General features: G+C 43.5%; 1 protein-coding gene across 1 annotated transcript in view; it reads left to right on the top strand.

Moving 5' to 3' along the window:
• GLG1 (golgi glycoprotein 1) overlaps positions 1-27,205 on the top strand; it is a 3,171,999-nt gene that overhangs the window by 1,205,422 nt on the left and 1,939,372 nt on the right. Inside the window, exons 9-10 of the mRNA XM_044081599.1 lie at positions 10,855-10,969; positions 11,784-11,919. Coding sequence (XP_043937534.1) covers positions 10,855-10,969; positions 11,784-11,919 — 251 coding nt within the window. The remainder of the gene's footprint in view (positions 1-10,854; positions 10,970-11,783; positions 11,920-27,205) is intronic.

The raw sequence follows: 27,205 nt of genomic DNA, 5'->3' as shown, positions 1-27,205 counted from the left end.
AGGGATTCCAAGTGTTTCCATACCTGGACGACTGGCTCCTTGCTGTCACCACCAGGCATCTGCTACTACAGACCAGAGACGCCACTATCAACTATGTCAACAGTTGGGCATCGCCTTGAACTGGGAAAAATCTGCCTTGTTGCCCTCGCAGCGTGTCACCTTTATAGGCGCCGAATTAGACACCGTGCTCATGCGGGCGTTTTTACCACAGGAAAGAATCAGAGTTTTACAACAACAGATTTACACCTTGCTCCCTCTGAGGAGAGTGAAGGCAAGATTGGCCCTCCAATTGTTGGGGACGATGGCTGCTACGATTGTTAGTTCCCCTGGCAAGGTTACATATGAGGCTCCTTCAGTGGCTACTCTTCGCCCAGTGGTCTCTTCAATGTCTTCCACTTTCTCACCCTATTCTGCTCATAGACAGGTGCAGACAGGATCTCAGTTGGTGGCTTCACACCGACAAACTCAATGCGGGAAAACCCTTCGTTCCTTCACCTCCGGTTGCCATGGTGACAACGGATGCCTCCCAGATGGGGTGGGGGGGCATTATCTAGGCAGGACAGTCCAAGGCATGTGGCAAGAGCACACAATGCATCTGTATATCAATGTCCTGGAGATGAGAGCACTGCTACTAGCGTTGCAAACACTTCAGAGCTTTATTCCTCTCGGGACTATTGCAATCCACTCAGACAATATGTCGGTGGTATGGTATCTAAGCAGGAAGGAACCAAGTCCGTATCCCCTTTGCAGAGAGGCCATGCGAGTGTGGCAGTGGACAGTGTCTTCCCAACGTTTTCTGCTAGCAACACACATTCCAGGGAACTCCAATGTGATCGCAGACAGGCTAAGCAGAGCTATTCTGATGCCTCACGAGTGGTCCCTGAACTGTCAAGTTGCGGAGCAGATTTTCCGCAGGTGGGGTCAGCCTTGCAAACTTTTTGCCAACCCCCTCCGTGCCAAATGCAGCAGCTACTTCACCCTTATCCCCCCTCAGGGGGAGTCACCCAGGGACGCTCTGGTCCACGATTAGCCCTCTGGTCTACTATATGCCTTCCCTCTGGTCCCTTTGCTGTCAAAGGTTATTCAGAAAGTGCAATCCTTGGGAAGCAAAATGATTCTGATTGCTTCACACTGGCCTCGTCAAATTTGGTACCCCTTTCTCCATCGCTATCTCAAGGATGTTCCTTGGATTCTGGACCCACAACCATTACTGACTCATATGTCAGGTCAACTCCATCCCTCTCTTCAGACCCTCCGGTTGACAGCTTGGCTACTCCACTTCCGTCATTAGTTAGGCTTCACCATTTTTCGCCGGATGTGGTTCCTATTCTATCTTCCTCTCATAAGCCTTCGACCAGGAAGATTTATTACAGCAAATGGAAGAGATTTTCCATCTGGGCACATGCCAAACAGATTGACCCTTACACAGCTCCAATCTCATCAGTATTGGAGTTCCTCTCTATACTTTTCAACCATGGATCAGCTACCGCAACCATTAAAGTCCAGTTGGCGGCGATTTCTACTTTTCACGTTGCAGACAAACCTAGTCTAATGGCACATAGACTTTGTAAGGCTTTCCTGAAAGGCACTATGTTGCTTCGTCCTCCTGTCTCTGAACCTGTTATGCCTTGGGACTTAAATTTTGTTCTATAGGGTCATACTTCACCCCCCCCCCCTTTGAGCCTGCAGCCACTTGTGATTTAAAATTCTTAACTTGGAAGACTGTCTTTTTGTAGCCATCACGTCAGCCAGGTGTGTTTCGGAGCTTCAAGCCTTATCAATTAAACCACCTTATTTGATTTTTCATAAGGACAGGGTTTCTCTCAGACAAATCCTTCCTTTCTTCCCAAAGTAGCGTCAGTTAGTAAGCTTAACCAATCCATTGAATTACCAGTGTTTTTTCTTCAGTTCTGGAACAAGGCAGAATTCAGATTTCATCAGGTGGATGTGCACAGACAATTACGATTTTATTTGCACACCATGAAGGACCTCAGAAAATCTGATCAGTTTGTTTCATTTTCGGAAAACAGAATCTGGTCTCCTGTTTCCAAAGTCACGTTGTCTAGGTGGATTTCCAGTTGTATTTCTTTCATTTATACTTCAGGGGGAAGAGTTTACTGTTCCGAGTGAAGGCTCACTTTACCCGGTCTGTACCTACGTCTACAGCTTTTCAGGCCTGATTGTCTATGGATGATATTTGTGCTGTGGCTACTTGGGCATCTCCTCGTACCTTTGTTACTCATTACAAGTTAGATGTGGTATCTAGAGGCAGGTCTTCCTTTGGTTCCACAGTGCTCAGGAGTATATTCCACTGAGCCTCCCAGGATTTAGGTGCTGGGGACGCTGTCCCACGGGTAAGAATGTAGGAAAAATTGGACTACGTAACATCAAGAAGTTATGTACTCACCATAACATTCGATGTATGTAGTCGATCTCGCCTCACATTCTTACTTACCCCCCCACCTTCCCCCGTCCTGGAGGATCTAGAGGTTAGGTCTGGTTTCAGAATTCCCTTCATTCTTGGTTTGTTCTTCCTCCCTTAGGTGTTGTCATGCATGGAGAATGAGTGCTGGTGCTCACAGCAAACTAGATCTGGGGATAGAGGGCAGTGCAGTATGGGATACCATCTTAGCTTAGACAATTGAAAGACTTTGAGCTAAAGTATGGCTGAGTCGAAGTCGACATTCGTCTCCGAACCCACGGGTAAGAATGTGAGGCGAGATGGACTACATACATCGAACGTATTGTTATGTGACAAAACTAATACTCCCCCTCCCTACCGGTCTCACTAGGAGTAACCCAAGGCTCCATCCTGGGGCCACTTCTTTTTTTCCTCATCACCAATCGGCTCCCAAACAGTATTCCTAAAGCCTTAATAGTGCAGTATGATGATAACACCATAATATGCGTAGCCAAATCAATTGACATATCCCTTCACTCCCTAACACAAGAATGCTTTTCCCTAGCAGAAACTTGGATTACAAACCAAAGGCTCATTATGAACCCAAGTAAAACAAAGCTAGTACACTCTAGCTCCCACAGAGCCACACCACCCACTGATCCTTTCTTCATTTCCTCCTTTAACAAGACCACAGTCACTCCCACAAATCATACCAAATTCTTAGGAGTAGAAATAATCACTTTAGATTTGACCTACATGTTTCTATAACCATAAAAAAGTACATAAAAAACTTGGCGTACTGTATTGCAATAAAAAATTCCTCACTGACCACTCCAAAACTACAATAGCGAGGACTCTCCTACTATCTTAACCTACTTTTATGCCTCCCATGTGCTTACAAATCTCCGCAAATCCGACCTAAACAAACTTGGTAGTTATAAGATAGCCAAATTCGCTACAACCTATCCCATCAGAACACATCACTGTGAATGCCTAAAAAAGTTCAATTGGCTAGAACTACCACTACTACTTCAACTCAATCAACTGTCACTAGCCCACAAAATAATACACAACTCTGAAAACACATCAGCCCTGCAAAATCTTTTACAGCCCTATAAAACCGCCAGGCCCTTGAGGTCTAGCACACACAACCTCCTCAAAGTAACCAAATGTAACAATGAAGCTGGTAAGTCTGTCTGCAGCCACTGTATAGCAAAAACCTGGAACTCCCTTCCTGCCCACATAACTGACAACAAATCCTCATCCCTTCCTGCCCACATAACTGACAACAAATCCTCATCCCTTCCTGCCCACATAACTGACAACAAATCCCCATCACAGTTCAAGAAACTTGTTAAAACTCGCTTTCCGAATAATCGACTGTGCTTCTGTATCTCACCTGGCTGATGTCTCATTAGAACACTTCACCTAACTTAAGTAACTCTGCTAAGCCAACCAGTCATAGTACTGTATCCACTTAGGACTGTTAATCTACTGCTCATCCCATCTCTCCAGGAGTTGGGGAAAATTACCCCAGCAATGTTGTGTTTTCCATAAGCAACTAACACCAGGAGAAGACATTGTAAATCAATTTATCCTTCTCAACTAAAACCAGGCGAAGACGCACAGTAAATCAATTTATCCTTCTCAGCTATAGCGAGCATCATCTGTTCTCTCTGAGCCTTATTTTACGTCTCTCTGCTTTTACTCTGATAATAAATCTATCACAGGAATCCTAAACTTAGGAATATCTTCTAAAATTTAATATTATATTGTAGACAACGAATGTATCCTATCTGTTAGTTAATATGTATATCAAAGTCTCTTCTATGGAAATTGTATGTCAAACATCTGTCCTTAAAACTGTTTTGTAAAAAAAAAAAAAAAAAAAAAAAAAAAAAATGTTCTCGGAGCTTTTCTCCCCGGGCCTCCAGTTGGACTCTCCCGATCAACAAATGTAAAATAAAAATAAATAAATAGAAAAAGCTTAGTCTATGCAGACAGGCAAATATTTTTTGCAACTGCAGCCTCCAAAATTCAGTAGGCATTGCCCCTCAAAACATTGGTCCTTTCCAGCCCCCTCAAGGCCACTTCAAACTAGACCTAGGGGAAACAGACCCCCCAGACTACCATCTCAGGGTATGCGGAGATCTAAGCAATGTAGTACCTCCACTTCTAAAACAGGGAGTGCTAAGCCACCCCTTTATGGAAAGAATTCACAATGACTTCTCAACTCCTCACCTCTGCCCAATTGATTGTGCCCCTAGGAGGAACACTTGCCCACCATGCAAAAAACTAGACCTCCATCACCAACGATTGATGGGTCCAAAACATAGTATCCCATGGGTACAAATTTTATTTCTACAAGCTGCCAACCCCAAAAGGGGTTCCCAGATCTTTCTCCAAACCAGTGGGCAGAGGCACAAAATCAGGTTCAGTCCCTGTTCTCCATAAGGGCAATTCAGCCTGTTCCTGCCAAGGTTTTTATTTCAGACTTTTCCTGGTACCCTGAAAAGAGGGTACCTGGCACCCAATCTTAGATCTATCCATTCTAAGCACCTTCCTGTTGGTACCAAAATTCAAAATGCTCACCCTACAGCAGATTCTTCCTATGCTGTCCAAAGATGCCTCATTAGCCACCCTAGACCTAAAGGAGGCCTATCTGCACATCCCAATTAGGGACTCCTGCAGGAAATAGCTACGTTTCACAGCAGGACCTATGCATTATCAGTTCTCTGCACTTCCTTTTGGCTTATCCACTGCTCCCAGAGTTTTCACAAAATGCCTGGCTCTGCCTATTGCTAACAGAAATATTCAAATTTACCCCTACTTGGACGATTGCCTGATTCAGGCAGACAGTCAGAAAAAGCTGTTGCAGTATCTGACATTTGTAAAGGACCTTCTAACCTCCTTGGGGTACACTGTCCACGAAAAGAAATCCAAACTAGTCCCCAGTCAAAAAATTGTATTCCTGGGAGCAAGCTTGGACACAGCATCCCAAATGGCATTTCTTACTCCAGAAAAACAAGCCTATCTGACAGGCTAGTTCTCTCAAATGGCCACCAGAACTCAGTTATCCGTAAGGAAAATCCTGGAAGCTCTAGGGTTCATGGCCTCCTGAATTCTACTAATTCCATATGCCAGACTGCATATGAGGAAACTTCAGTGGTATTTAAGTCTTTGGTGCCAACATTCTCAGGACCTAGAAACTGTCATGCCTATGATACCTTGTCTAAGGAAAGAGTTCCTTTGGTGGGCAGCAGCATGCAACCACAGCAAGGGGCTTCCCTTTACAGAACCCCACGCCGCCCAGACCCTAACCACAGACTCATCAGACTATGCCTGTGGTGCACATCTGGATGGCAGGTATATTCAGGACCACTGGAGCCCAAATCAAATTCATCTGCACATCAAACAAAGAGATACTAGCTCTTCAGCACCCTCTGACAGCTTTCAGATCCCTACTCTCTCCGGGGCCTCTACTAATCAAAACCGACAACACCACAGTGATGTGGTACATCAACAAGCAGGGGGGAACCCACTCTGCAAGCTAGCCATGACCCTGTGGTCCAGCCAGGCAACCAAAACTCTCTGGCAGACAACTTAAGCAGAAATCTCCTGGACCCACACAAATGGCAATTAAACCACAACACCTTCAGCCTTGTGACCCAGAAATGGGGTACCCCGAAGGTGGACCTATTTGCCTCCCCCTACAACCACCAGTTCAGCAAATTCTGCACCAGTGAACCTCACAGCAAGTCCTGGAAAGTGGATGCCCTTTCCTTCCATTGGGCAAACCTCACAATCTATGCATTTCCCCCCTCTACCTCTTCTTACAAGAGTATTACTCATGGTAAGGGAGGAAAGACCAAGGGCAATCCTGATGTAACTATTGCAGTTGCATTAAAGAAGGCAATATTTTTGACATTAATAATATTGAAATCAGAATCAATCAGAAATACTACTGTAATTCGGAGAAAGTGATTTACTGTGCTATGTGTACCACCTGTTCTTGCCTTTACATAGGCAAGACTGATAGAAAGTTAAAAAATCGCATATACGAACACCTATATGATATAAGGAATAAAAAAGAAACAAATTCTCTTAGCAAACATGTTATGGAGTATAAGGACCATAAGTTCCAATTTTTTATTATAGACAATATCAGTACCAACATGAGGGGTGGTGCATGGTCACTATTACATGAGAAAAGAGAATTTATACTGGCAATTACGTTTGAATGCAGGGAACTGGCCAGGCCTGAATGAGCATTTTCAATTAGCCCAATTTTAAAACTAAAGGCACTAGAAAGATAAAATGTGTGTGTGTGTGTGTGTGTGTGTGTGTGTACATATATATATATTTCTCCATTATGCATTTTAACATTTTAATATCACATGTTCAGTATTTATGTTAAGTGTATTTATCTCTTAACATTTTCTACTATATCTAGTTTTTAGTATTTAATCACACATGTTTATTGTTTTAACACATTCAACATATTTAAATATTTATTGTAAATTGTCATTTTTATGAAGCAGTGTTTATATATAGTGTGTTTTTAGGGTGGTGGGTTCCATGAACTTTTTTCAGTTTGTATAGTTTGTCTGCTTTTTTAAGTTCAGTGACTGTAAATATTGTGCTTTTAATGACATAACTGATTAGTTTACAGCTGGGTGGAACTTCCTGTTTGGACTGTATAAGAAGGAAGTAACTGTGGGGTAAATTGTCTGATGAAGTCTAGATTTTTCTGGACGAAAGTGCTCTTCCTTGGATTTTTTGTCTTAAGTTAAAGTGGATTCTGCATTCTACAACTGTGTGGTGATTTGCAGCCTGCAATACTTTATAATTTAGCTACTTCTTCTGGCTTTTGTGTTTATCTGCAACTGGCCGCGACGGCCCTGGTACCCACTGCTGCGCAGCCTATTACCTCTACCACCATGGCACCTACCTCAGATCCCAACACTCCTGACCCAGAGAAATGGAGACTTCATGCATCCCCAATTACAGACCCTCAACCTGGCAGCCTGGCTTATTCCCTGACCTCTCCTCAAGCTACCAGTCTAAGCAAACAGGTTCTAGATGTTATACATGAGGCCAGGCACCCCAGCACTAGGAAATCTTATGCTGACAAGTGGAAAAGGTTTTGCACCTGGATCCAGGCTAGGGGGTCCAGGATGGAACAGCCCTCCCTACCTCTCATCCTGGATTACCTGGCAGACATACTGCACAGGGGTCTATCCTTTTTCTTCTATTAAAATTCATGTCTCAGCCATCTCTGCTCATTTCAGCATAGAGCCACCACTTTTCTCACACCCTCTCATCAAACAGTTCCTAAGAGGTGCCAACAACTTGAGGCCACCCAGAAGAGCTCCTACCCCAGCTGGGACCTTAACTTTGTGTTGGAAAAGCTCACCCTGCCTCCCTTTGAACCTGCAGCTTCAGCTGAGTTAAAAATTCTCTCTTAGAAGCAGCCTTGCTTCTGGCTATCACTTCAGCTAGAGGGGTATCTGAGCTACAAGCACTTTTGGCTGTAGAGCCCTTCATCATTTTCCATGCTGACAGGGTCTCTTTCAGGACTAACCCATCCTTCATACCTAAGGTGGGTGTCCATTGTACCTCTAAACCAATCAATTCTTTTGCCCACCTTTTTCCCTAACCCACAAAACAGGGGGGAAAGGATTCTGTGCTCTCTAGCTGTGCACAGACATCTAAGATTCTACCTGGACAGGAATAAATCTTTTAGAAAACTGATCAATTGCTAGTCAGCTTTGCTGCAGGGGCAGAGGACAAGCCCATATCCAAACAATCAATCTCCAAATGGATAGCACACTGCATCCATTTCTGCTACAAACAGCATGGGAAACCTCTCCCAAAGGGGGTCAGGACACATTCCACCAGAGCAACCTCCACTTCTTCAGCTTTTCTCAGAGGCTTCCTCACCAGGGATATCCTGGAGGCTGCAACATGGACTTCTGTTCATACCTTCACCAAGCATTACCACCTGCCTATCTTCTTCAAATCCAGGGCAGGCTTTGCCACTGCAGTCTTGCAGGGCATCCTAGCCAGCCCACAGTTTTCTTGACTGTCTCCACCCTTTTCTTCTGCTTTGGGAATCAACCCAAGTGTGTTGACTGCAGCAGTGAAACACGAAGAACATAGTACATTTGTGTACACTTTTCATAAATGTAGATGTTCGAGTGTATTCACTGTTGCCGTCCTAGTTTCCCACCCTCCATCTCCCTTGTCTCGCTCTCTTCCTCTCTCTTTACAGGGAATTTTTTGTATTTACTTTCTACTGGTGGTGTTGTTCCACCATAACCTATCTCCTTATTTGGGGGCTTCTGACGGGACAAGAAAAACTGATGTAATGGCGTCAGCTGCATGATTTTTATACCACTGACGACCTGACGTCAGTCTTGGAGCGACAGCAACAGACGCAGAAATACTAAGCCTCTGGTATTCGGGCTGACTGAGGGCTGCCCCTGGCAGGATAACCCAAGTGTGATGACTGCAACAGTGAATACACTCTAGCATCTACATTTATGATAAGTGTACACAACTGCGTTTTTCTGTGTGCATTCTCCCCCTTCCTCTCCTTTCAAAAGTCCTGCTGAAGATTCAGCAGGACAAATTAAAAATCTTGATTGTGACTCCCTTTTGCCCAAGACAGTATTGGTTCCCCCTGCTCTTGCATTATGCAAGGCCAGTCACCAGAAATTACCCCACGGAGTGGACCTTCTTACACAACGCAAAGGAGCTCTAATCCATCCCCACTTGTCTACTCTTCAGCTGGCGTTGTGGGTGGTGGGGCATCAGTTCCTTTCACACACCTTTTTTTCAGAGGACTTATTTTAGGTTCTGCAGGAGGCCACGAAACCCAATACTAGAAAATCTTTTTTGTCCAAATGGAAGAGATTTTCACTTTGGTGTCTTTCTCGTAACCAGGGCCCACTTGCAGTGGATTTTCCCACTGGTGTTTTCATACCTTTGTGAATTGTTGGATGCTGGCTTATCTTATTCTTCAGTAAAAGTGCACCTGTCAGCTGTTTCTGCCTGTTTCTCTACCTTTACCCTCTAGATTTGAGGCTAAACAATCCTTAAAATGTATCAATCACATGAGACCCCCCAGGCAACCTGTTGCACCCCCCTGGGATCTTAACTTTGTATTGGAGAAACTGACCCTAGTCCCTTTTGAGCCGGCAGATCCTGCTTCCCTGAAATACTGCACCTGGAAAACTATTTTGCTGCTTGAACTAACGTCAGTCAAAAGGGTTTTGTAACTCCAGGCCCTTATGGCTTCTCCTCCTTTCTTAGTGTTCCAGAGAGACCGTGTGCATCTTCACACCAACACCTCCTTTATGGCTGAAGTGGTTAAATGAGTTATCCCACAACCATTCTGTTCATTTACTGACCTTTTTCCCTTCTCCACAAAACTCTGCGGAGAGGATTCTGCACACTTTGGATGTGCACAGACAGCTTAGGTCTACCGTGACGAAACAAAGAATATCAAGAAATCTGACCCGTTTTGTCTCCTTTCACCCAGAGCTTTAGGATTTCCTGTATCTAAACACACTATTTCCAGCTGGATCGCTAAAGCTATTTCCTTCTCCTTTGAGCATCGTGGAATGATCCTCCCTTCTCCTGTTAAGGCACACACTCCCAGGGTTGTTGCTTCTTCTGGTGTCGCCTTGAAAGGGCTAGACACTTAAATCCATTCTGGAGGCAGCTAACTGGTCTTCCGTCCATAAGTTCACCAAACATTACAAACAGGACAACATTTCCAAATGTAGGGCAGGGTTTGCCAGGGCTATTCTCCATGGTTTCATAGAGAGCTCCACTGCCCCTACTGCCTCCTCATGAGCGTTGGCATTCTCCCTCATGTAAAGAATACTGCAGTAGAGGAATAGAAGGACATGGATTAGTTGTGTAAATTCTTAGCATAACGATAAGATGTCTTTCTCTTCTCTCTTGCAGTATTCCACCCTTCCTTCCGGGACTTTGTTCTTCCTTAGATGTACTTAGCCTACGTACTTCCCTTAGATGGACATCCCTTCTGGGACACTCAGTTCTGAGGATGGTACTTGCATATGTCACTTTTATGGCCTACGTCCGATAGGAGCCTATGTGCGATGTACCATCCACCTCTTGAGTAGTAAAAGTCTTGTATACTGGAAGACATTGGGTTTTTGTTACAAGCAACACCCTTATGTAAAGAATACTGCAGTAGAGAAGTGAAGGACATCTATTAAGGTAAGATTTTACACAACTAATCTGTAGCCTAACACTTTCGTAGTAACCTAAGAAAGGTAATTAGGAGAACGCTTTCAGAATGGATTAGAGAATGACAGTTTAATATTTGACAAAGCAGGGTGCTAAAATGTGTACTGTTACAAAATTGATTGCCTTCTAATTTAGTGCACCTTTGTCATGTTTTATTATGTTGTGTTTAGGTTTCCAGCTTTTTGTCTGAAGAAGTGATTTGTTTTGTCATGCATGTCTATACTAGTCAATACTTGGCTGGTCAGCAGAAGTTTACGTGTTACTTCATGAGGCAGGTACAAGTATGTACATGCTTGAGAGAGCCTTGGGGAAGTTGAAAACAGTCAGAATTGAGCACAGTTAAGATTGTTATAGCCCAGCAGTACTGTTAATCTGCAGTGTTTAAGTCTTAAAAGCATAGCATTTACGGGTTGTGAATGTAACACACTGGCAGCTTAGCATTTGCACAAGTATCTGCCACATCAATATGCTATCAGATTGTTCAGTTTACCGTGGAAAATGGTTTTGTTAGTGTTTAAGCACCAGAGTATTTAAAGTGTAGGATGCTGTTGTGCAAAGTCCTCAAGTGATGAAGCATATTTTTTGAAGTGTACCTTGTTTGCTTTTTTCACTGCTTCATTTATTTCATTAGCAGTCTTTTCATGTAGTGTATATATTTTCCCATCACTGTAATTTTCCCCTTTCCAGGGACTTCATTTTATTGTTTTCCTGGTAATTTTCCCACGTTGATTGCTGTCTGTCCTTTTCAGTAACCTGCAAATGCACCACTGACTTAGATTCACAGCTATTCTACAGAGACAGTTCATTTTTTTTTTGTTCTGCAGCTGCATGCATTTTATTTTAAATTTGATATATTTTTTTCAGCTGTGTAGAATGTTGTCAGTGCAGTAGGAACCTGGTCAGTGGTTTATGTGAAGTATTTTTATGGAACTCCTATAATCTGAGACACTTGGTTCAGATGCCTTTCCTGGCTGTTGTCTTCACTGTAACTTGGTTGCCTTGTGTGTTAATACTTTTAAGTTATAAAGCTAAGTGGAATCCGTGTGTGTAGCCAAATAACCTTGTCTAGCAAATGGAGTATTTGACTTAAATGTGTGAGTGTATATATACATATATATTTTTTGTTTCTTCAGGATCTTATCATGCCTCATGGAGCATTTGTATACAGAAAAGATGGTGGAAGACTGTGAGCATAGGCTGCTAGAACTGCAGTATTTCATTTCTCGTGATTGGAAGTGAGTTAAATATGTTTGTGCATTTCTGCATTCCTCTTTCTGCCATTGTCATAGTATTGTTACAGCATTATATACTTCTGCCATTCCAAGTTGTCTTTATGTAACTAAACTCTTCTGTACTGTGTTCATACCCATTTAACTTTTTATTTGCACTATATTTGCTGTTATGACTATATTATCATTTACTGCACTGCACTCTGTACAACACAACAGTGCTTCTGTATGCTGTCTTGTGATGCTCTGTACAAGTCATATTGCACACAAGCCACAGTTCTCAACATAAGTGAATCACTCGATTTTTTTTTATTCTTTGCATAGTGTTTTCTTTAGATGCAGTTGCTGTGTAATATATTTTATATTCTTTATTTACTCATCATATTTTTCATAAGTATTGTTTAATCTGTTTGCATCTTACCCTGATCTTTTTTCCCTTTGTATGTGTATTATTATTGACTACTTGGCCTGGATCGCAGCTGAAAAGGGTCCTTGGACCAGTTCACTTGCCCAGTTAACAAGCATCAAATAAATACGGCATGTGTGGGTGTGGTTCTGCAGATTGTATTAACACCTGTGCATTGCCTAAATAAGCCAATGTTCTCCTTTAAATCCTTAATGTAGAACTGATCTGTTTTTTGAAAATGTTTTTTTGTCAATATTTGGTTAAATTTCTTTCTGTAAATAATTTTATTCCGTAGAGACTTGGAATGCTGAACCTTCTATTGATAGCTTGCTTACTAGTTCAGTCAGTTAAACTCTCTATGCATGTTTGTGGGTAGGTATATATGCATGTATATGTGCACCTGTATGTATACGTGTGTGTACATTAATATCTATATACATATATGTGTATGTATGTGTATATATATAATATATATATATATATATATATATATATATATATAGATCCACTTTATAATCTCGAAATTCTGAAATATCAAATTTCAGAATCTCGATCGTAAAGCTGAAAGCCCATAATAGCGCAACGCAAAATTCAAAATCTCAAAGTTCGGAGATGTTGAATTAGCGCTTCCGGTGTTGCACTGTGTTAATGGATTATTGGAGATTCAGGTAAGTGTTTATGTTCTAAGGGTTTTGGTTGGGGGCTTTAGTGTGTATCACTGTGTTTTGTTACTGTGATATGTGAGTGTGAGGGGAATGTAGCTTGTATGGTGGTTTCGTGTGTTTGGGTAGTGCAACCTTGAAGTTAGTATATTTAAAGAGGGGAGGTGTGGGGGCGAAGGGGGGCTTGCCCCCCATCTTGTATGTAGTGTAGGTTTGTGTGTTTGTGTATGGGGAGAAAGGTGTATGTATGTGTATGGTTAGTATAGAAGTTGTGATTTTGAATTTTGCGCTTCTGAGGTTTCACTGTTATAGGCTTTCGGCTTCATGATCTCAAGATTCTGAAATTCGATATTTCAGAATTTCGAGATTATAAAGTGAACCCATGTTATATATATATATATATATATATATATATATATATATATATATATATATATATATATATATATATATATATATATATATAGGGTCTATATTAAATAAACGAATGCTTAAAATGTCGAGTACAACATACTCAAACTTTTAAGTGAACGTTTACGTAATCGACAGCTGTAAATATCGTAAATAGGAGTTTCGAAATGTTTTGTTTGGCCTGCACTAAAATACGTCACATATCACGTCATGTAAACTACTTCAACCAAGAATTCCGTAAATAAAACTAAACACCAAAGTCTAACCATGAAACTATCGCAATACTTTACCTTACATACTAACTGCAAAAACAAAACACAAGTAAACATAACACAATGATCACTACAACACAGATATACATAACTAGCACTGCTGCTTCCGAAGGACGTGTAGTAACACAAAAGGAATTAAATACTGAACTACTTATTAAATGAACAGGTTATTACCATGGTTCAAAAGAGGTACAAAAGTACATTGCTTGTTGTAAATTGAAGGAAAGTGCCCGAATATGTTGAGTGCATCACGTACATATTCATGTTTATATTGCTTTCAGTTAGTGTAGCATCCGACAGCACATGAGAGGAGGAGTTGGCCAAACAAAACATTTCTACATTCTGAATTACGACATTTCGAGCTATCGATTAAATAAACATTCGCTTAAAAGTGTTCGAGTATGTCGTACTCGACATTTTAAGCGTTCGTTTATTTAATATAGACCTATATATATATATATATATATATATATATATATATATATATATATATATATATATATAAATAAAATTGTGTGCGCGCGCCAAGCTGAACTGAGGTAGGCTTACCAGCCACAAATCTGAGCTGAGATACCAGATGACTAGAGGTTTTGAGCTTCCAAAAAACATAAGTTGCCTATTTTCTGCTTATTTATACTACTTGCCACACTGTTTTATTGCCTGCTGCGTACTTTTATACTGTATTTATTTACTGTGTACTAATTGCCTGCTACTCTGTGCCTGTAAAATCAAATTTTTATTGTTGTTTTCACTGTTTAGAAAGCTTTTTTTTTTGTTTCCACTGTTTAAGTATTTACTGGTATTTTGTTTCACTGTTTTAAAGCCATCAGTTCTGCCTGCTCTGGTTTTTCCATAAAGCAGTACTTAATTAACTGATCTTTTAATTGTTTAAATCATTTTTAGAGCCTCCTGACTGATTTTCTGCTGTTTTAAATGCCTTTTCAGTGTTTCACTGCTATTTTTCTGCTGTGTTAAATATTCTCTAGTGTTTCCCTCTGAAACTAGGGTAGCTAGTAGCTGTAGCATAGTCCAGATCCAGGGCTGCTGCTTCTGGAACTGTTTGCAGTGGGTTTATTCTGTGTATGTTTTCCAGGCCATCTTGGATTGGAAATGGCCTGTCTACACTTTTGCGAGGGAATTGTTTGATTGACACCTGACTGGTAAAGAGAAGACTGGTCTAGCGCTTGAAGTAAGCATCCTTATTGGTCCTTTTGAATTTTGAGGTGTCCCCCCCCCCCCCAAGTTTCAGCTTTTGGTGTTTAAGCCCTGCAGCTAAGCAGGATGTTTATCGTGTTTCACTGTTGCAGTCATTACTGCTGGCAGGCTACCCGCAGTCAGCCTGAATTCCAAAGTCCTGGTCCGGCGTCGGTTGCTGTCACCTCTTCTCTGACGTCAGTGCACCAGGGGTATAAAAGATGCAGCCGACGCCTTTTTTTTTCAGTCTTTCTTGCTGCGCGGTGCCCTAAGCAAAAGCAGTTCGCAAGTGCCGTTTGGCCGACTCCTGAGATTTTCAAATCCGAATTTCAGATCTGAAGTCTTCATTAAAGCTAAGTACCCCGTTGGGAAAACTTTTTTCTTGCTCCAGACCGATGTCAGAAAAAGTTAATTGCATTTCTTGTGGGAAGCAAATACCTCATAAGGATTTTTCATTCTTATTGTATTCCTTGCCTAGACACTGACCACACCGTTGTTAGCTGTCGGTTTTGTGCTAGATTTAACCAACGCACTATTAAGCGTCGGTTCGATTTTGCATTTCATTACTTTGGCCGAAGGTTTATTTATATAATGCCATCAGAACAGCTGACAACCGGAGTTTACAAAAAACGCAAGGACAAGGAAAAGGACAGGCATCCGAGGTACAAAACCGACGACGAGGCCTCCGTTAGGCCAGTCGCCGGTTCTCAGTGAGGAGCTTTCGCAGCCCCTGGCGCCCGCTACCTCAGCCGCAGGCCGCTTCCGACTCCCACGTGGAGTCAACTAGGCCTCTGGATTCTCAAGGTATTGGACACTCAGAAATCATTCCCTCAGATGGGTCCGGAGCTGCTTAGCAGGCATCGGCTTCTGAGGGTGTCTTCAGACCTACACAGTTATATGTTAAACCATCTTAAGTTTCAAAGACTAAAGCAGCTCTAAAGACAAAGAAACAAGTACAGCATTCTCCTACTCAGACTTCCATGCCTAAAAAACAGATGCTTAAAATGGCCGAAGACCTAATTACTTTGATCAGGGGTTCTCATCCCCCTCCTGATAAAGAGGCCTAGGTAAGAGACAGAATGATTTTTCTGATCAGGTTTTTATTTCCTCTGATTCCTCTTCCGAACAGGTTTATTCTATTCCTCCCTATGAGGATTCTGATGCTGAAGAATCTATTCCTTCAGCCTCTCCTCCTGAGGATTATTCTTTTGGGGAAACACTGCATACCATGAGGGAGCATTTCCACTGGGAGAGCCAAGATTACTCAGAATCTAAGAAAAGGCTCAGACTTTCTGCTATTACCTAAGCACAGACCCCTTGCTATTCTACCTGTTATAGACATTGTATTTTCAGAGTCCGGCCTGTCCCCCGACTCTCTAAATCCTGCACCTGCTAAGCCTGACCGATACTACAGGGTCCCAGATTCTCATAAATTCCTATATAAAAACCTCGCTGCTGACCCAGAAACTATATCTCAGGGTCCTAAAGGGGTCAAAGCTTCCACTGCAAAAGACCCTGTCCCCTCTGATAGGGATTCTAGGGCACTGGACAGATGGGAGAAAAAAGTTTACACTTCTGCTACCTTGGCTGTAAGGGCTTTAAATTGCCAGTTTCATATGCTTAAATATCAGCAATACTTAATGTCACTGCTAAAACAGAAAATGTTGACAAATTCTGAATGTTCAGAGAACAAGGAAATGCAGGATTTATTGCATGCAACTGAACAAGTGGGAAAGCATACTTTGCAATGTGGTTATGATTCACTGGAGACCTCTTGCAGGGCCGCTGTTACAGGTTCTGTAATTAGAAGGCATGCTTGGTTAAAGGAACAGAATCTGCCTGATCGTGTTAAAACAAAATTATTAGATGCTCCATTACAACATGATACTTTGGTGCTAAAGCAGAAGAGTTGTTGAAAATGGAGGATAAAGTGAAATCCATGCAGACAGTTAAGGATTTTTTCAGGTACAGCCACCCAGATTTAGCAGGAACTGGCCTTCCAAAAATTGGTCCTTTCCAGTTTCAGACAGGCCACAAAGAGGCTGATACAGACGTCCCAGAGGCAGATGTCAGCCCTAAGGCTCATACAGCCTTAAACAGTGGGGTGCTCCTACCTCCAAAAGTGGAGAAGACAAATCACAACCTTTACAGGAAACTGTCCCAATGACTTTCCTCTGCCAGATCCAAGCACTTTTCTTTTGGCAGCCCCCTTAGGGGGAAAACTAGCACTTTTTTCACCAAATTGGCAAATGATTACCCAAGACAAATGGGTCTTGAACATAGTGTCCCAGGGCTACAAGTTCTATTTTCACACCCTACCAAGGGCAAAAGGTATGCCAGACCTGCCACACAATCAATGGGCAGAGGCACAAAAACAAATTACAGCCCTCATGGACATGAGGGCCATTCAGCAAGTACCACAACAAGAGCAGGGGCAAGGATTTTACTCTAGACTTTTCTTGGTGCCCAGAAAGGACAAAATCTGGAGACCAATACTGGACCTGTCTATACTAAACACGTTTCTGGAGGTTCCAAAATTCAAGATGTTGAGACTACAGCAGCTACTGCCCATGCTGGGCAAGATGGCTTGGCTCGTAATTTTGGACCTAAAAGAGGCATACCTGCATGTCCCAATCAGACATTCTTGCAGAAGATACCTCAGATTCATAGCTGGCTCAATGCATTACCAATTCTCTGCACTGCCCTTTAGTTTATCTACTGCCCCCAGTGTCTTCACAAAATGCCTGGCACCAGTAATTGCGTTTTGCAAACAGAGGAATTCAAATATATCCCTACTGGGACGACTGCCTTATTCAAGCAGAGAACAGACATTCTTCTAAAGCATCTGGCGTTTATAAAAAGATTACTAATTTGCCTAGGGTACACAGTAAACGAAAATAAATCAAAACTAGTACCCTCTCAAGAGATAATATTCCTGGGTGCAAGCTTAAATACAACTGCCCGGATGGCTTATCTCATGCCTGACAAAGGCAACTGACTTCTTACTTCAAAAAGTTGGCAACAAAGACGCAGTTATCTGCAAGGAAAATCCTGCAGGCCTTGGGCTTCATGGCTTCCTGCATTCTACTAATTCCATATGCCAGACTGCATATGAGGAAACTACAGTGGTATCTATAAAGTGTTTGGACTCAGCATTGCCACAGCCTGGAGAAAGTAATTACCCTTATTCCCTGACTGCAACAGGAGTTTCAGTGGTGGGCAACAGGCCTGTCACCACAACGAGGGTCTGCCATTCACTTTACCCACAGCCAGACACTGACAACGGATGCATCAGATTATGCCTGGGGGGCCCATATGGCAGGAAAATGTATTCAGGGCACATGGCCTGCAAGCCAGATGCATCTTCATATCAGTCAAAAAGAGATGCTAGCTGTTCAGACTGCCCTGACAGCTTTCAAGGATCTACTTCATTCAGGACAGCTACTGATAAGGACGGACAATGCTACGGTCGTGTGGTACATAAACAAGCTGGGAGGGACACATTCCTACCCCCTCTGCAGACAAGCAATGACCTTGTGGGACACAACATTGGCTTATCAAGTTCACCTGCAAGCCCAATTACTGCCAGGAAAAACAAATACTCTGGCAGACGAACTAAGCAGAAACCTCATGGATCCCCATGAGTGGAAACTGGATCCACAAGTCTTCAGCATGATAACAAGGAAATGGGGATGCCCAGACATCTATTTTCCTCCCCTCACAACTGCCAATTAGAGATTTTGCACAAGGATTTATTGCAAACGAGCATGGAGAGTGGACGCCCTATCCTTCAGCTGGAAAAACCTAACAGTATATGCCTTTCCTCCACTGCCACTCCTTCCCAAGGTACTCCTAAAGGTCAGATAAGAGAAGCCAAAAATGATACTGATTGCACCAGACTGGCCACGCCAGCACTGGTACCCAATCCTAAAGAGCTTGTTTCAAGATCCACCATGGATATTGCCTCAAACTTCCCACTTGCTGACCCAACAAAACAATCAGATCCTGCACAGTCAACTCAGGACCTTAAATCTGGCAGCATGGCAGATAATGTAGCCATTCACAACTCTCCTCTTTCAAAAGCTGTTATGGATGTGATCTTTGAGGCCAGGAGGCCCAGAACCAGAAAATCTTATGCAGAAAAATGGAAGAGATTCTGTGCTTGGAACTAGGAACAAGGCATTGACACTTGTGTACCAAATATTCTTCAGATTTTACAATACCTAACTGAGATGCTGGACAAAGGAATTTCTTTTTCATCAATTAAGATTCATGCCTCTGCCATTTCAGCCCATTACAGTACGGAACCACCTATCTTTTCTCATCCTTTAATAAGGCAGTACCTCAGAGGGGCAAAAAACATCAGGCCTCCAAGGAGAGCACCAGTTCCGGCATGGGACCTCAATTATGTCTTGGAAAAACTCACACTGCCTCCCTTTGAGCCAGCCTCAACAGCTGATGTAAAGTTCTTATCATGGAAAACTGCTCTGCTCCTAGCAATAACCTCTGCAAGACGAGTCTCAGAGTTACAAGCACTCATGGCTGTGGAACCGTTTATCATTTTTCATCCAGACAGGGTTTCTTCGAGGGCAAACCCAGCATTTATGCCTAAGGTGGTGTCCAGTGTGGCCTTCATCCGAACCATTCACTTGCCTACCTTTTATCCAAACCCACAGAACAAGGGTGAGAAAATTCTGCATTCTTTGGACATACACGGGCAGCTACGCTTCTACTTGGACAGAACTAAAGCTTTCAGAAAGACTGAGCAACTTTGTGTCTCATGCTGCAGGATCACAAGAAAGGCCATCTCAAAACACTGTTTCTAAATGGATAGGTAATTGCGTCAGTTTCTGCTATTCTCAGCATGACAAATCAGTGCCTAATGGCATTAGGCCTCATTCTACCAGAGCAGCAGCCACTTCAGCAGCCTTCCTCAGAGGAGTACCAACCAAAGACATCTTAGAGGCTGCAACTTGGAGTTCAGTGCACACCTTTACAAAGCACTACCACTTGCCTCTTTACTCTAAATCCAGAGCAGGCTTTGCCACTGCAGTGCTGCAGGGCCTCATAGCCTCTCCTAATCCTATTTAGCTCAGCCACCCTTCCTCAGCTTTGGGATTCAACCCAAGAGTAATGACTGCAACAGTGAAACACTATGAACATAGTACAGTTGTGTACCTACCATAAATGTAGATGTTCGAGTGTATTCACTGTTGCAGTTCAGGTTACCCTGCCTCCGTCCCCCTTTCTTTTGCTTGGGTTTATCTGTACTTCTCTATTCTATACAATCTATGTGGTGTATTTGCTTGTAGATGAAGGAAATGTTTCTTTACTGCATGTATGTTTATTTGCATAATATATTTAGCCTACCCTTTTGGGGGCACCTGACATCTGGGGCAAGAAAAACTGAAGAAAATGGTGTCTGCTGCATCTTTTATACCCCTGGCGCACTGACGTCAGGGAAGAGGCGACAGCAACTGACGCCGGACCAGGACTTTGGAATTCAGGCCGACTGCGGGTAGCCTGCCAGCAGGATAACCCAAGAGTAATGACTGCAACAGTGAATACACTCTAATATCTACATTTATGGTAGGTACACAACTGTACTTTTTTGCTTGCTTGCACGTTCCGCAGTTATGTGCCAAAGCCAGACAGTTAAATTCAACAAATTATCCCTTAAAACCCAGGCAGAAATATCTATTCGCTGAGCTCCTGCATGGTTTCTGAAGAGCCACCCCTAGTGACAACAGTCTTCAACCTATCATTATGGACAATTGTACCGCCCTGGTTTCTCCTTCCTGCTTTGTTGACTTGGGTCTCTTGAGGCAGTGTAACAGTTGCCTCATGTACACAGTGCTTTACTAATAGTCTAGTGCAGAGTGCGAGAGATGTCTTTGCACAGAGTCTAGAATCTATGCTCTTTCACTCAAAGTAGTAACACTGAGAAGGGTGTCAGCTCACCCACCACTACATATTCACATGTACCACTGCTCATACATATACCACTACTCATACACGTAGTATGCATCAAACACTTAAATCCACATATCCAAATACCAGAGACCTCCAAAACACAATTCTGCTACAGTTAACACAGACTTCACTGCACCCATGACACATAGCAAAGTACAGTTTTGTACCTACCATAAATGTAGATGTCCGAGAGGAATGCATCTGCAGTCCTTACAAATGGGTTGTCCTGTCGTCAGGCAGCCCTTCGGTCGGCCGGATTCCAAAGTCTGGGTCTGGCTTCGGCTGGTGTCGCACTTCACCCGACGTCATTGCGGCAGTTATTCGGGTATAAAGGCATCAGCCGACGCCATTTTCCTCAGTGTTTCTTGCCCCAGATGCCAGGTGCCCTCTTGGTAGGCTAAATTTGGATAAATGCCAAAGTTTCCAAATAGAGAGCAAACACACAAAATAGACATGTATGTACATATATACAAACAAATACACCATAATAGATCCCCCCCAAGCTAGCTGAAGATTGGTAAGTACCCTAGGAGTACCTCAGAGTGGAAGGAGGGTGGGTAATCCTGACTGCAGATGCATTCCTCTCGGACATCTACATTTATGGTAGGTACAAAACTGTACTATGTCCTTCAAGGATGCATCTGCAGTCCTTACAAATGGGTAGAATACCATAGCTAAACTAGGGGAGGAGGAAATGAGAATAGATTATGGTGTAGTCAGGATCCCTTGCAAAACAGCAGTGGCAAAGCCAGCACGGGATCTAGAGTATAGAGTTAAGTTATAATGCTTGGCAAATGTATGCACGGAGGTCCAAGTAGCAGCCTCTATAATGTCCTTGGTAGCCACTCCTCGTAAGAAAGCTGTGGTAGTGGCTGTGGCCCTTGTGGAGTGAGGCCTGATGTTCTCTGGAGTTTCCTTTCCATGGTAGGAGTAACAAAGTCTAATGCAATTTCCTATCCATTTGGAGATTGTCTGTTTAGAAATTGGTTTTCCTTCTTTTCCTGTTGCATAAGCTACCAGAAGCTGGTCAGTTTTTCTATTGTTTTTTGTCCTGTCCAGGTAGTAGCGTAATTGCCTGTGTACATCCAAGGTATGCAAGAGCTTTTCTCCCCTGTTCTGTGGATTGGGGAAGAATGTAGGAAGGTGGATAGCCTGATTTAAAGAGACTCTGGATACCACCTTAGGCATAAATGTAGGATTTGTTCTCATGGACACTCTATCTTGATGGAAGATCAGGAAGGGTTGTACTGCCATTAATGCTTGTAGTTCAGAGACCCTTCTTGCTGAAGTTATTGCCAGCAGGAAGGCAGTCTTCCAGGATAAGTATTGCAAGTCTGCTGTAGCTGCTGGCTCGAAAGGAGGTAGAGTCAGTTTTTCTAGCACAAAGTTCAAGTCCCATGCTGGCAATGGAGGTTTCCTGGGAGGTTTTACATTTTTAATTCCCCTCAAACTGTTTGAGCAGAGGATGCGAGAAGACAGGAGGATCCAAGCTGTATTGTGCTGAAATAGCTGATGCATGTATCTTGATGGAGGAATAGGACAGGCCTGTGTGGTAGAGCTCCGCCAAGTACTCCAAGATGTTGGCTATGTTCACCAGTGTCACATCTTGCCCCTTTGCAGCACTCCAGATGAGATATCTTTTCCATTTTGCTGCATAATTCTTTCTTGTTGAAGGTCTACGAGCCTCCATGGTTATGTCCTTAACCCTTTGGGATAAATTTGGGTTAATTTCTGTTATGTAATGTTCCAGGCAGTTAGCTGCAGAGTTTTTAGGTTTGGATGCAGAATGTTGTAGTTGTTCTGTGTCAGCAGTAATGGGATCAGGGGCAGTTTCCATATTTGTTCCCGGGAGATGCTCCTCAGCAGTGGGTACCAATGTTGTCTTGGCCAGTCTGGGGCTATCAGAATGATCCTCGGACGTTCCTCTTTGATCTTGAGAAGCACCTTGTGCATCAAAGGAAGTGGTTGGAATGCGTATGCTGTCAGGCTTTTCCAACTGAAGGATAGGGAGTCCACCTTCCAAGCAAGTGGGTGGGTAAGTCCTTGTGCAGAATTTCTTCAACTGGTGATTGTATGGGGATGCAAACAAGTCTATTTGTGGTAATCCCCATTCTCTTGTGATGGCTTTGAAGATGTCCGGATGCAGCATCCATTCGTGGGCATCTGTTGTAGTCCTGCTTAATATGTCTGCTAGAATGTTTTCCTTCCCTGGTACATAAATTGCCTGTAACTGAAGGTTGTAGCTCAGAGCCACATCCCATAGGTCTAGTGCCAGCCGGCATAGGGGGTATGAGTGTGTGCCTCCCTGTTTGTTGATGTACCACATAACTGTGGTGTTGTCTGTCCTTATCAACAGCTGGCCTTCGTGGAGAAGAGGTCTGAATGCCTGGATTGCCAATTTTACTGCCATCATTTCTTTTAGGTTTATGTGCAGATGCAGTTGGTCTTGAGTCCATAGGCCTTGAATGCACTTGTCCATCATGTGTGCCCCCCAACCGAGGTCTGAGGCATCTGTCGTGATAGTTTGTCTTGGTTGACTTTTGCAGAAGGGCAGTCCTGTGGTTGATTGACAGGCCTGAGCCCACCATAAGAACTCTTGCTTCAGGCATGGGATCATTGGAATTTTGGTTTCCAGGCTGTGCTTGTGCTGAGACCACAAATTCTTTAGGTACCACTGTAGCTTTCTCATATGAAGCCTGGCATGAGGGACTAGAATTATGCAGGATGCCATGAAGCCTAGAGCTTGTAGCACTTTTCTTGCAGTTAGATGGCTCTGCTTTGTTAATGCCAAGAAATAGAGAGGAAGTTGCTCTTTCTTTTCTGCAGTTAGAAATGCCATTTGTTTTGATGTGTCCAGTTCTGCACCCAGCAAGGTTATTATTTGGGATGGAATCAGCCTTGACTTTTTTGTATTGACTGTGTATCCCAGGGCTTGTAGCAGGTAGATGACTCTTTGTAAGTCTTCTGTTAATTTGTTTTGTGTGTCCGCTTGTATCAGGCAGTCGTCCAGGTAGGGATAGATTTGAATTCCCTGAAGTCTGCAATGAGCGATTACTGATGCCAGGCATTTCGTGAACACTCTGGGCGCAGTAGATAAGCCAAAGGGCAATGCTGAGAATTGATAATGCTCTGATCCTGCAAGAAATCTGAGGTATCTTCTGCAAATTGGTCTTATGGGGACGTGCAGGTATGCCTCCTTGAGATCTAGAGTTACCAGCCAAGACTCCTTGCCCAGCATGGGAAGAAGCTGCTGTAGGGTCAGCATTTTGAATTTTGGAACAATGAGGAATGTGTTTAGAGCGGACAGGTCTAGAATAGGCCTCCATTTGTTTTCTTTTCTTGGTACCAGGAAGAGCCTGGAGTAAAATCCCTTCCCTTGCTCCATAAATGGTACCTTTTCCACAGCACGCATTCTTAATAGTTGAGATATTTGTTTTAGAGCTTCTGCCCTTTGAGAAGGTGGTAGGTTTGGCATTCCTCTCTTTCCTGGTAGTGTATGGAAATGGAACCTGTAACCTTTGTCTATAGTCTGCAAAATCCATTTTTCTCTTGTAATGCAGTGCCAGTTTCTTGAAAATAATGTTAGCTTTCCGCCTAAGGGTGCTTCTAGTTGTTCCCTGGTAGGCGGTGCCACCGCCAAGTCACTGTGATTGAGTTGTTGTAGTGGTGGTGGCTGTATCCGTGCCTCGTTGGTTGTTACCTGCCACTGGCGACCCCTGTAGGCACTCCTGGATTGGTTTCTGCCTCTAGAGCGCCTATTCCTGCCTCTTTGTGCCTTAGAGGAGTCCAGAAAGGACCAATTCTTGGAGGGCCAATTCCTGCTAAACCTTGGAGGTTGAACTTGTAAGAAATCCTTTACTGTTTGCACAGATTTTGCTTTCTCTTCCATCTTTTTCAGAACCTGCTGTGCGGGGGCACCAAATAAATTGACCTTGTCCATAGGTGCATCCAAAAGCTTAGATTTGACATGGTCTGGTAATGCCTGCTCTTTCAACCATGCATGCCTCCTGATAACTGTGCCAGTCATAGCTGATCTAAAGGAAGCCTCCAGTGCATCATAGCCACATTTTAAAGAATGGTTACTAACCTGCTGTATGTTATGTAACATTTCTTGAACATACTTTTTATCTAAAGATTCTTCAGAGGACAGCTTTTTAGTCAACTGGTCAAGCATAAACTCTTGATATTGAATCATATGAAATTGGCAGTTCAAAGCTCTAGCTGACAAAGTAGCAGAGGTGTAAACTTTTTTACCCCATCTCTCTAAGGACCTGGATTCCCTATCAGAGGGGAGGGGGTTTTTAGAAGTAGCTGCTACAGCTTTAGGGCCCTGGGAGATAGTCTCTGGATCTGCAAAAGGGGCCTTATATAAGTGGTGATGAGTGTCCGGGACCCTGTAGTACCTATCTGGTTTAGCAGGAGCCAGAGGTAAAGTATCAGGAGTAGTGCAAGCATCATTAAATGCATCATCAACAACAGATAGAATTGGAGGAATAGCTAAAGGCCTATGCTGTGGTAAGTGTAGAAAGGTCCTAAGCCTTTTTCTAGAGTCTGAGAAGTCTTGGCCCTGCCACTGAAATTGTTCCCTCATAGCATGCAAGGTTTCCCCAAAGGAAAATTCCTCAGGAGGAGAGGCTGAAGGGATGGAATCCTCAGCATCAGAGTCTTCATAAGGAGAATAAGAAGCCTCAGGAGGGTCTGTATGTTCTGAATCATCAGAAGAATCATCTGTGGCTACTGGCTCAGGGGGCTCTGCTCTAGGCCTCTTTTCTGGAGGAGGGAGAGAGGCCCTGTCTGGATGAGGCTGGGATCCACGAATTGAAGTGATGAGATCCTGTGTCAAAGAAAGCATATGGGAGCTGGTGCTGGGCCTGTGAGAGGGGGGCTTGGCAGGCACAGGCTTGGAAGTTTTGGCTGCTTTAGCCCTGGCAAAGGCCTTAATAGACATAGCTGGAGGAGGCCTAGCAGCTCCACGTGCAGGGGTAGAAATATCTAGTGGAATGGTGTCTGATAAATCCTGTGAAATCGCAACAGAAGGCTGGATTTCAGAAGCAGTTTCTACCAGTATAGAAGAGGCCTCGGTAGAAGGCAAGTTATCGGCTGAAGAAAGAACCGCTTGCTCGGTTTCGGCCGAAACCGAGACACACGTGGATTGCTTAACCGCGGTTTCAGCCGAAACCGCGGACCGCGAGTGTCGGTCCTTTTCTTTGTGCTTTTTGGTTATTTGCGTAGTCGGAGGATCCGACGGCATAATGTAGGCAAAATCGGAGCCGAAAATTTGTTCAGCAAAGTCCGAGCGCCGTCTAAGCGTCCGTCGGTTAAAAGAAGCACAGGCTAGACAAGCTGCTACGTCGTGGTCTGGGCCTAAACAATGTATGCAATAGGAGTGGAAATCTTTGAGGTATTTGTTTCCCACAAGATAAACAGTTATTAACTTTCTCTGACATCGGCTGAGGCAAGAAAGAGTCCCCAACGGGGTACTTAGCTTTATAGAAGTCTTCGAAGTAGTATTCGGTAGTAGTAATCTCTGGATCTGACCGACCGGCACTTGCGAACAGCTTCTGCTTCAGGTGCCACGCGGCAAGAAAGACTGAGGAAAATGGCGTCGGCTGATGCCTTTATACCCGAATAACTGCCGCAATGACGTCGGGTGAAGTGCGACACCAGCCGAAGCCAGACCCAGACTTTGGAATCCGGCCGACCGAAGGGCTGCCTGACGACAGGACAACCCATTTGTAAGGACTGCAGATGCATCCTTGAAGGACATCACCAATGTCTCAACCACCATGCCCATAAGCCGTAACACTCCAAAACCAAGATGTCTTTCTATTCTCATGTTGCGGTATTCACAACAGTAGGGAATTGCTGCCTGCAGCGCTGCCATCCGGCCTGTATACGTAAGTCTTTGTAGCAGGAGGGTACGTGTGATGTCCCCTACTAGGGCCATAAACCGACATTTGGTATAAAAGTGACGTCTGCATGTACTTATCAGAATTTCTCTGCTGCAGTTAACATCGGACTCCCGGTTGCCAGTTCCACTAGCAGATTGCGCTTCTTCAGATGACCGCATACGTTTTCATTCCAGACCAGACTATCGATTCTTCAACCGATACAGATAAGTGCCCTGTTTTTTTTTTCCCTTACTTTGATTACAGTCTTGACTTGCATGGCAGCTAGAAAGGGGAAGTGTGCTTGTGGGAGACAAATTCCTCACAAGGACATGCACGAGAAGTGCGCATATTGCTTAGGCAAGACCCACAACCATACGTCCTGCTCTATTTGCAAGTATAATCGTTCATCCCCAAAAGTCTTCAAAGCCACTTAGCGGCACTGAAATTGTATTGAGAATCAAGGGTTACATCACTTAACGCTTG

The sequence above is a fragment of the Protopterus annectens genome, chromosome 8.part1 (assembly GCF_019279795.1).
Source record: "Protopterus annectens isolate FY-2018-M chromosome 8.part1, PAN1.0, whole genome shotgun sequence".
Classification (NCBI taxonomy): domain Eukaryota; kingdom Metazoa; phylum Chordata; order Ceratodontiformes; family Protopteridae; genus Protopterus; species Protopterus annectens.
Note: the sequence above shows the minus strand (reverse complement) of the source record. Positions and strands in the feature narration are given on the sequence as shown.